Source organism: Mustela erminea, chromosome 9, assembly GCF_009829155.1.
Source record: "Mustela erminea isolate mMusErm1 chromosome 9, mMusErm1.Pri, whole genome shotgun sequence".
NCBI classification, from domain to species: Eukaryota; Metazoa; Chordata; class Mammalia; order Carnivora; family Mustelidae; genus Mustela; species Mustela erminea.
Genome location: NC_045622.1, coordinates 87877875 through 87889677, shown reverse-complemented (window position 1 = coordinate 87889677; position 11803 = coordinate 87877875). Strand labels below are relative to the sequence as shown.

Below are 11803 nucleotides of genomic sequence, written 5' to 3'. Positions count from 1 at the left end.
CCTGAAAAAGGTTAACAAACTCCATTTCAGCCACACAGACCAATCTGTGAAATTTGTTGACATGTGAACGTAAGTCAGATTCACTGCAAAATAACATATATACACAGACATAGAAAATATATGCAAATCTGCATCAATTACAGGATGACACTTTATCCAACTGATTTCAAGAGAGGCATAAATAAGCCTCTTCAGGAATCAGCTGACCTTTATTTTCCAAGACACTGACCTTCTTAAACCCAAGGATTTAGGAAATCATTTTTGCAAAGGCATCTGAGACCAGGGTTTCAAATAAAAAATGCCCCAGTCTGTGTAGGATTCAAATCCTTCCCAGGTTTTGCCCATCCTCGTGGGGGCGGGAATGGAGGGGGAAGAAGAGAATAATTAGTGATTTTTTTCTGCCTGGTTGTTAAACACCCTAATTACTTCAAGCATCATTACCGCCACTTGCGCATAAGCCGTCCTCTGAAAAGACTTTTCAATCTAAACTAAAATTGATGCTAATTTCTTCTGAGAATATAGCCAATATTAACACAATTTGGAGAGTTACTGGATTTACTTTTTTAATCTTAACAGGGATGTCAATATTCTAAGTGCACAAAATGAAGATAATCCACTGGCCTCTGAAGTAGAACCAACAACAACAAAACTCTGGAAAGACTGGCCATTTTTATAGACATGAAAAGTATTACAATTATGTATCATGTGCCATAGCCATTAGTACTGACTTGCCATTATTTTGATACTAAACTGTCCTCTTAGACTTGTTCAGGAAACATTTACTAACATTAGAATTGTATCGTTGTGGGTTCCCCCCCCAACTTTTGTACTGGATGAGATTACTTTTTCTAATTGTTCTCTCAATACCTCAACATGCTAGCCTTGCTTGTACAGATATTTTGCATTCATTTCTTTACCCTCAATTCAATGGACTAGTAAGTCATGACGTTAGCTATTTGTTTCTATAGCAAACGGCAGCAGAGGAGGCAAATGCTAGAAAAACATTAGTTGAATGAATAAATCTTCATTGATCCATGGTTAGGGCACTCACCCTGGATTGTGTAAGTCAGTGACGCCCGTGGTGAGAACCACGATGTTCAAGAAACAGGGCTTCCTAACGCCGTAAGAGCAGTGGGATCTGGTGCTTGCCGTCGGGAATGGGAGGGATACGTGCACACAACTAATTCAAGGCAGAATGAGGCAAGTGCTCACGGTGTGACAGATGATATCAGGGTTCGGGAGAGATGAAATTATATCTGGGTGAGAGACTGAAGTCTTCATGAAGGGGGTGAACTCTGGGGTCCATCTTCAAGGCCGAGCAGAAACGCAGTCGGCAGAAATGAAGGGTGACCGTCCAGAAAGAGAGAACAGTAGGAAGGAAAAGCGTGACGGTGGAAGGAAGCTTCGGCAGCTGCGTGTGGTCTGCTCCATCGGCTTCACGGGCATACACAGACACGGGGCTGGAATGCCAATTGGGGGAGTTTTTAAATAAATAGACAATGAGCTGCTACAGGTAGTTTTGAAACAAGATAAATGCCATGAAGATGGATATGAAAGCAATGTGTAGAACAAGCCGAAGTGGCAGGAACAGGGGCACGTAGAGTCTAACCGGGGAGGAGGGAGGCTTCCAGGAGAAGGGAAGTAGAAAACGAAGGTCTGAATAACAGCGAGCAGGATACAGGGAAGGGAATGCAGGGAGAAGGTAGCGCAGAGGCCAAAGCAACAAACTTTGGCGACCAACGTGGTGCCATCAACAGGAACAAGAACATCAGAAAGGGGAAAAGGAGCCGCTTGAGGGGCGGCTTGTACATGTTGAAGGCCGGCAGCCGGAGATCCACCACCCTGGGCTGTCTTCTCGCCCCTCCCTCAGATCAAGGATCCTACAACAGGGATCCGAGCCACCCCATGTTCACGCCTGGCGCTTTCTACACACGACAGGAATATCCATGACCCTCTCGACATCTCACCCCACTTCCTGTGGCTCGTTCATTCAACATGGTAAGCACAAGTGCGTCCCCTCAAGAAGCAACTCTTCTCAACACACGACCGAGGGTAACACATACCGCCTTCACCTTCCCGGTTCTGATGGTCTTGGCCCGATGCCGACTCCTGGCAGAACAGGATGTGTTTTCTTGGTGTTTGTCTTTTGTTTGGCTGTTCATGGAAATGGTTTTACTGTTTTATGGACTTAAAAATAGTCTAAAATGCAAAAAGAAGATACTATACCCACTGCCATAAAAGATGGGGATGATCAAGTTGAAAGGATCTCAGAACAAAAAGAGGAAAACAGGAGAGAAGGGAGTATAGGATAGGAAAAGAGCGAGTGCATTACAGGAGCAATCTAAGGAGTTCAACATCTGAAATGTGGACGTTCTAGGAAGAAAGAAAAGAGGAAGAGAACTAAAGGAAGAGAATCATCAAAAAATTTACTCAAGACAATTTCTCAGAACTATGGATGTACTTTTCTTTTCTTTTCTTTTAAAGATTTTATTTATTTATTTGACAGACAGAGATCTCAAGTAGGCAGAGAGGCAAGCAGAGAGAGTGGGGAAGCAGGCTCCCTGCTCAGCAGAGAGCCCGATGTGGGGCTCCATCCCAGGACCCTGGGATCATGCCCTGAGCTGAAGGCAGAGGCTTAACCCACTTGAGCCACCCAGGCGCCTCCTGGATGTAGTTTTCTAAACTAAAAGCCTACTGAGTGCCTAATATCAAAGGATGAAAATAGACCTGTGCCAATAAACAGCCTACATTTTCAGAAAACTGGGGATAACAAGATTACATACACTTCCAGAGAGAAAACCACGAACAGCCCAGCCCTGCATCCTCCTCTCCATGCCTACCCCTCCCCAGGATAACACAGCCCACCCCGCCCTTTCCACCCACCTCCCCTCAAACCTAAGTCAGACCATGTCCCTCCTCTGCTTAAACCCTTCTGTGGATTGCACTGCACTTGGAATAAATGAAAATATAAAGAAAACGGGGGAATTGGACTTTAAGACACGTTTAAAGTTTGATGATTCTTAGGTGTATCAACATGTTTCAATGAGGGGCTGAAGGATTCTGCTTGATAGACAGCTACCAAATGGGAGTTTCCTCTTCCTACCTCTCTCTTCCAGGCTTGTTTTCCTTTCCCTTCCCGGTATGGCTGTAGTCCATAGTCCATACTCCTCACCGCAGATGGTTGGCCGAATCAGTTCCCACATGAATTACTCCTGAACGGGATCTTTCGTGGAAGAAATCGTAACAAAATTTCCAAAGAGCAGCTGAGAAGTGGGTGAAGTTCCCATGTGAACCAGGATTCTCTCAACTCTCCACAAGGTTATGGTGAGGAAAAAAAGAAGGCACATGGAACACGGAACAGTTCTGTTCAGTCAAGCGAGGCGTCCCAAATTGGCGGTGGCCATCACATTACCATGAGTCTAGGAAGTAAGGACTTGTATATTCCCATATATAAACTGAAAAGGTGTCTACAAAAATTGCTCAACGTATGTCTAACCAAACTGATATGATGAAATGGACCTCCAGGTTATTCAAACTGATAAACTTGTCCTTTCAGGCTTGATTCATTCAATAAATGTTTACTGGACACCCACTTTACTCCAGGCCTTTCCATCAATAAAAAGAGTAAGTCTATACCCGCTTGCAGCTTGTGTCCTCGTGGGAGCATCTGGTAATAAACAAGGCAAGGTGAGGGGATGCACAGCGACAGGGTGGAGGTTGTGAGACAGGAATTCCTTTAGATAGGGTGGTCAGGGACAGACTCTGGGGAGACACAGTCCACCTGAGACCTGAAGAATGAGAGGATCCAGGGGCGTCTGGGTGGCTCAGTGGGTTAAGCCTCTGCTTTCGGCTCAGGTCATGATCTCAGGGTCCTGGGATAGAGCCCTACATTGGGCTCTCTGCTCAGCAGGGAGCCTGCTTCCCTTCCTCTCTCTCTGCCTGCTTCTCTGCCTACTTGTGATCTCTGTCTGTCAAATAAATAAATAAAACGTTAAAAAAAAAAATGAGAGGACCCAGTCATACAAAGACCAGCGGGTACCAGGCAGAAAGAAGAACAAGAGTAAAAAGGCTGATGGTGGAAACAAGGTGGTGTGTTTGAAAAATTAAAAAAGAATAGCAACTGGTCATAGCATCACAAAAAATAAATTAGTTCAAGACGGGATGGGAGAAGGAAGCAAGGCCCAGACTATGTAAGGGCTGGGAAGACCATGGTGAAGAATATGGATTTTCATTCATCTATGGAGAAATGGTTTTCTAGAAAATTCTTGGTAAGACTTAATAATAAGACCTAATAGGGGCACCTGGGTGGCTCAGTGGGTTAAAGTCTCTGCCTTCGGCTCAGGTCGTGATCCCAGGGTCCTGGGATCAAGCCCCACATCAGGCTCCCTACTCAGTGGAGAGCCTGCTTCCCCCTCTCCCCCTCCCCCTGCTTGTGTTCCTTCTCTCACTGTCTTTCTCTCTATCAAGTAAATAAATATATTTTTTTTAATGGTGAAGTCTTTTCTTTATTCACGACACCAAAATGCTGCATATATGCTGAGACAAGGGAGTCCGGTCTTGTGAACAATTAGATCACGATGTGTTGTCTTCAAGGCAGTGTGTATATAGATCGTGTGTTAAAATCTTGTCTTAACCTCGCAGACGCTCTCTCATTTCCACATCGTATCAATCAATAATCCTTACTTGTTTTACTTCCAAACCTCTAATCACATCCATGCCCTCCACCTCTACCTCCAGCGCCTTAATTCAAGCTCTTATCATCTCCTACGCAAACTATTCCAACAGTATCCAACCAAAAACTCCTCCTGATTGCTCCCGAGCAAACTCAGATGTCACCCCTTGATGAAGATTCCTCAGCTCTCTGTTCTTGATTAAATAACTCCACTCACTTTGCCCCAGTAGCTTTCAGTGCACACCACTCTTCCAACACAGGCTGCCCCCTACAGCAGGGCTGGCAAATAGAAATATGCATGATGTGTGTGGAATGTTAAATGTTCTAGAAGCCTCACTAAAAAGGGAAGGAGAGATCAGTGAATTAAATATTTTATTTAACCAGAGAGATCCATAGCATTGACCCATATCATTTTAACATGTCATCCACACACAAAAAAATAAGAAGAGAGTCTACAATTTTTCATGTTAATTCTTCAAAAATCCAATATGCATTTCACATTTATAGCATATTTTAAATTAGGTACTAAAGTTGTTATCAAAAATAACTGATCTATATTTACCTGTCATAAAATTTAAAGATGAAAAAAATAGATTCCCATACCTACATTGTTTCAAATGTATACCTGAAAGTTTTATAATAACTCTATCAAATATCGACTTTAAAAAAAAAAAAAAAGACCGGGGCCCTGTCTTTCTTTGTCATTGGCATACAGTGTATTAGTTTCAGGTGTATAAAATGGGGATTTGACATTCGTACACACTGCAGAACGGTTACCACAATAAGTCTAATCACCTACCACTTGTCACCTTACAAAGTTAATAGAATGTTTCTGACTATATGCCCCATGCTGAACATTACATTACCTTTTTATTTCACATCAAAGGGAAATTAACATTTAAAAATCCGTCCCACGGTCATCCTAGCTACACTTCCCGTGCTCAGCAGCCTCGCGCAGCCTCACGCAGCGTCAATAGCTCGTGGCTATTCCATCGGACAGAACAGCTCTGCTGGAATTAGTGTACGCATCTATCTTCCAAACTAAATCAGACCACGTCTAATTTACCGCCTCTTCCCCATTGCCTGGTTTAAGGTCTGGCACGAAAATAGTGTTTTATGAAAGTTTGTTGACTAGATAAAGAAAAAATAGATGTGGATATCACTTGACTCTATCACATTAAAACAAGAATGTGCTTTGTAAGGAATATCAGTGGCACCCACAAGCACAGGCCTGCATGAAAACTCATTAAGCCCACGCACACTGGACTTGTTACCGATTCCTTTAATAATGAAAATGACTTCATACATACGATTCCCCCTTTTCCTGTGCCTTCCCTGTTCTTTCCTCCTTCCGTGAACACATTTATGGGTATCCTTCCCAATGAGCACTTCATAATATGCTTCCACATCCTCCAGTTACTTTCTCTACCTAAGTCTTGCCTTCTTAAATTATTCTAAGCTTCTGGATAGAGACACCATTCCTTGTACTTTGTAACTATCATCACACAAGGCTTAATGGCAATGCCAAAGTACAAGAATTTAATATATGACATATAATCAATTCTCAGATGCCTCCTTTTCAGTGAAGCCTTTCCTGATCGATCCTAGGAGCCCAACCTCTCAGCACGCACATTCACACCCCAGTCTCCGGAGAGCTGGGACCAGTGACCCCCCCACACCACTGTGTCAGTTTGTCTCTATGTGCTACAGTGTTTCACCCCCAAGGAGGTGGGATGATGTTTCCCATCTTTGTTGCAATAGCCCACATTACCTAACTGCTGTGCTATCATCAGAACAGACCCTTCTGTTCCGTGCACAGTGGGTACCCTGGCAGGACGGGTGACGCTGAAGCGGGCACAGGCCAGGGAGTCCCAGGGCACTCTGTGCAAGGGGTGCCCTGGCAGGGGGGCTGGAGGTGAGGCAGCATGTGGGACAGCAAGTCCCTGAGCTCTCCAAGCAGAGGAGGTCCTGGCAGGACAGCTGAAACTAAAGTGGGGTGCCAGAGAGGAGGAGGCTTAGGAGACAGGCAAAAACAGGTGAAGGAGAGTGGGAGATACAGGCTTCCAGTCAGGGGAATAAAAGGCACCACCTAGGGAATATAGTCAACGATAGCATAATAGCGTCGTATGGTGACAGATGGCTGGTACACTTGTGGCGAGCGTAGCATGAGGTATAAACTTGTCGAATCACTATGCTGTACACCTGAAATCAATGTAACATTCTGTGTCAACTACACGCAAATTTAAAAAAATTAATTTAAAAAAATGGACTCTTCTGTGGGTATTGCTTCCTGTCCCTATTGGCCACCTCCATCTCCCCTCGCCTGCCATGGGATTTAGCAACACACGACAGAGGAGAATCCTGTAAGTGTACAGATCTCCCTGGTCTTGTTAGTCATAGCTCCCTCTTGACAAAAACTCTGATCAACTCATGCACAAGAAAATTTCAACAAAGGGAATCCTAGTAGGTTTACCTTTTATTCTAATGTTGCTTATATAACAACAAAATAAACACGAACACAAAGATGTCTCCGTGAATCAGCCGTAGGGTTCCTCTAAGTCTGTGTCGGTGATCTCTCTTGCTTGGACAGCTGTGTGATCGCATCAATCTCTGCAGGAGTGAACTTGGGGGTTAGCATCACAGCGTCATAATCAAATTCTTCGTCAAGTGAGAAGGGCTGGACTTCATCTCCAAGTATCTGTAAAAGGTAGAAGGAGAAAAATCCTACGATCGCTGTAAATGAGGAAAAAGTTGAAAACATAAACTCCCTATTAATATTTAATTCAACTTCTTTTTAGAACTTCAGCACTCTCCGCTGATTAAGCTGTTTTTACGTAAAGGAATAAATTCAATTATTCAATTTGACCTAATTTAAGTCTCTTAATGTGCCCCATTTGTACCATCCTGCATCGGAATGAATATCATTAACTAATTCCACCCACGGCAAGAATCAGAGAGTTTCTCTTGCACACATTCATTACATTTTTACCACTTGCAGTGTTAGGGCTTGAGGCATATGGAAAAACTAAGAGTTACTTTAAAATGTGAGAAAATATACCTTGAGATTTGGATCAACCTTCAACACACCTTCACCATTTACTAAAAAAGACTTGTATCTATACAACAACTTTCAAAGATAAAAATACTCTACACTTACCATACTTACTTCTTCAGATAATACTTGTAACTCTGCAGCCAATAACAGTGGGAATTAAAACACACACCATCTCCTCAAAAATTCTAGGATCTCTTTCTTCTCTCAAGAATTTTAAAAAATATTACAGAATTTATCTACAAGTCAGAGTAGCTGCAAAGCGGCACAATAATTCTGTACCTATTTATTCATAATCTGTGAGTTTAAAGACTTCCTAGAGGAAGGTAGATATTTTCCAATAAACGAAAAGAGAATACACATTAAATCACATTGTATTCACCTCTTAAAGAGCTGCTCTGAAAGCAAATGCTTTGTAATACAATAAAATTACCTGGCAGTTCTATGTAACTCTATGATATGTATGGCGATGCTAAAATAATTGAAAACTATGGTTTATGGAGGAATGAAAAAAAAATGCCCTGAAGCTATAATCAGCTTTAAATATTCTTGCATTCAAGATTATCTCATTGAGTGGATTTTGCAATGTTCTCAAAAACAGACCATGTAGCTGAGAAACCATGTGCTGTTATTAAAGGTGGGGGGGAAAACATGAAAAGTCGGTATCTCCTATCTGTTTGGCAAGTTGCATCTTGTAGTTAGGTGTGCAGTGCTAATAGCAAAGATGTAGCCATCTACCATCCTTTCTAAGTAAAACCAGCAAGAGAACAGACTTCAGAGACTTGTTCATTTCCTCTGTATTTGAAACTGTCTGCAGGCTTTCCTGACAAAGGCAATGATGGGAGCTGCCACTGAGTGAGTTCCCACCTCATGTCCGCCCCAGTACAAGGAATGGGGTGGGTAACAGCAGTAATCTTCAAACAACCCCTCTTCTGAAGCTCTGAAAGGTTAAGTGACCAGCCTGGGGCTGTATCGTTAGTAAGGGAAAGAAGCAAGACTGGAACCCAGGGCAATCGGTTTCAGATGAAGCTTACCCTCTCAACAAAAACACCAGCAAAACTCAACCTTGAACTTCTCACTAAGCCAAGTCATAGACGGCTCTTGCGGAGAAAAGACCTTTTCCAAATAAGCTAAGTAATTCCCACGGTTTATCATAAAATCCATATCGAAGGCTCCATGTAACACCATGACTGTCTTGAAAAGAGCGTGCGTGCACAGGAAGCCAATCAGTCTACAGAGTGACCGATCTGTCCGTTTTGGTCACGCTCTAAGATTACAATTATCTCCACAGTGGAAGTGACAGAGTGGTAATACGGCTAAGAACAGCTCAAAGGAGGAAACATAAACAGTGACACAATATGTTCATTTCCTGAACGTAAGCATCCTTGTCGTCTCCATCTCTACTCAGCAGGGAGCACTGTGGCTGGCAGGCCTGGCCACACCCCACACACCCCACCCTGAGCCAATTCCAACAGATCCTGGGAGAGGACCAGAAAGAGTCCCCTCTCTACCAGTGTATCCAGCCTGATGGGATTCTTGCTGCCCTTTTATGGCTGGTTCGAGGCCTGGCATCCACTTATCAGCCAAGTTTCAGGCTGCAAGTACCCACGTGGGTCCATCGCACTAGGAATTTGAACCATCGCCCCACCCCCAGCCTCTAAAACCTTACCTACCCCGTACCAGCCACTCTCTAGGTGCAGCCACTTTGCTTTCACCCACCTCGCTCTGAGGCTGGAATGCATTTAATAGGAGACAAATCTCTTTGCTGGGCTAAAATCCCGGTGATACCAGACCATCCTCCTCACATTCTCTCTATACAACACAAACAACCCTCACATTCCCACCTCCCTCCCCTTTACTTGTTCACTCCATAAACATGTATTGAGTGTCTAATATGTGTTAGATACAGGGAACACGGGATGAAAATAGCAAAATCTGGTATCCTCCCTTCAGGGAGAAGACAGAGCAAATGAACAATTTCTACATCGTGTGCCATGCTCTCCAACAGAGAAATGCAAAGAGGGGTTGCAAAAACATAGAGGGGAAGTGCTGAGGCTTACCTTACCCTCAGCTGGGCATTGCTACTCTCCAGAAAATCCCACTTGCCTCCTCATTCAACACCCAACTCATGACCCACCTCGTATTAGCAACCCAGAGAGAGAACAGCTTGTGTGCCGTACTTCTAGACTCTCTGCTAAGGGCTCACTCCCATGGCCCACTTAGCTCTACAAATGGCCCAATCCATCACACCCTTATTCCTCTGCCTTGTCTGAGGTCCCAACATAACTTGCAGCTGTAATATCCAACACCGTGGTACTAGAGATGTAGAAGTTTATCCTTAAGTAGAAAAATCTTGTTTTCCTGTAAGTTTTTTTTTTTTTAATACACTTAAATTTTTTCTGTTAAGGAGTATGATTCCCTTCATTGGTCATTCAGTATTAACCAAAACAATAGCAAGGAATAAAGGTTTTAGCTGGTCAATAAATCTGATGGCAACACGAGAGTTACTCATTTATAATACATTTAGAGTTACAAAAATACACCTAAAAATATAAATTTCTTCACTTGGAAATGGAGTTATAATGGCAGCTATTGTTAAATTAACTCCCTAGGCAATCAATTCAGTGCTGAACTACAAAAGCAAGAAACCAAGAAGAGCAGTAATTTCATATTTGCAATGCCAAATGTAATGATACTCATGACATTTCAAACCATTTGAGGGTAGCCCTGTAATGTGGCCAGTATGTCCCTGATTCACAGTGTCAGAGGGGCGCCCTCCTGCAACCATTCAGTGACTTTCCATTCTTTCCACAAACTCTATGCGCCTATGAAATTCTAGACACTGCGACAGGCACTGAGGATACAAAGATGAAGTCTTGTCTGACATCAGAGAGAAAGGAGATAGACATTTAACAAGTCAGTAGAGTAAAACGGAGTAAGTACAAACAGAATGTTGGGGGTGATGGGAACAGAGAAGAGACACCTAAACCCACTCGGACTATAAGGTACTGGGAAGGAATCAGAGACGGCTTCCTGGGAGAGTTGATATCCAAGCAGAATCTTAAGGATATTAGTTAAAAAGGTTGAGGGAAGAACTTTGCAGATAAAGGGAGTTCTAGTGAGCAGGACAAGGAAATAAGATGCCAAGTTTCACATGTAAGGATCTGCAAGTAGTTAAGTGTTAAGGGAGAGAGAAACAGGAGATGCCAGATCACGACAATCTTAGATGCTATTTATCCTAGATATGATGAAGTCATTGAAGGATTTCTTCAAAGAAAGGTAGATACTTGGTCATCCATGCATTTCAGGTAAATTCCTTCATTCCTTCGAATTTTAACCAAGCAACTACAATGAGGCAAGTGCTGGACGGACTGCTTTGTGAAAACCAGAAAGACGCCCTACCCTCATGGAGATTACATCCAGATGGGTTACTGTGAAGAGTAAGAAGAGGGTAGATTTGGAGTCAGGGAGACTAGTTAGGAGCCTGATAGAGCAGTCCAGGCAAGAGAGAACGAGAATAGGAAGCTGACAGCAGAGATACGAAAATATAAGAAAGCAAAACTGGCACCACTTGAGGACTGATTTGGATTTGGAAAGGCAAGAATGCATGAAGTGAAGCAGGCAAAGAAAGACAAGTTTGGCTTTGGACATGTTGATTTGAAGGCACCCAAAGGAATCTAGATAGAGATATCAACAGGCCACTGAAAACCAGAACCTGAAGCTCCGAGAAAGGTCTGAAGCTAGAGATGCGGATTTGAGGACAGAAGCAGGAAAGGTAAAACCTAGAGAGGAAAATGGATCCAAGTATGTTAAATGGAAAGAGGTTTAGCACGGACCCCTGAGCAGTACCAACTCAGGGATGGATGGAGGGAAGCCCCCAAAGGAGGCAGGGAAAGAACAAAGAGAGAAATGTACAAATAATCTGGGGAGAGCAGTAAAGTGAGAACCAGAGGACCATGAGGGTCAGGCACAGCAGAGCGATCCATTAGGGCGCCTGGGTGGCTCAGTCGGCTAAGCGACCGACTCTTGATTTCAGCTCACGTCATGATCTTAGGGGTGTAAGATCGAGCCCCATATAG

At 43.3% G+C, this 11803-nt stretch overlaps 1 protein-coding gene across 3 annotated transcripts in view; it reads right to left on the bottom strand.

The window, feature by feature from the left end:
• Window positions 1-7130: 7130 nt before the first annotated feature.
• Window positions 7131-11803, bottom strand: part of IFTAP (intraflagellar transport associated protein) — a 64102-nt gene continuing 59429 nt past the window's right edge. For all 3 annotated transcript variants that reach the window (XM_032358600.1, XM_032358599.1, XM_032358601.1), the window contains one exon: window positions 7131-7370. In XM_032358600.1, the coding sequence (XP_032214491.1) occupies window positions 7227-7370 (144 nt within the window). In that variant the 3' untranslated portion in view covers window positions 7131-7226. The remainder of the gene's footprint in view (window positions 7371-11803) is intronic.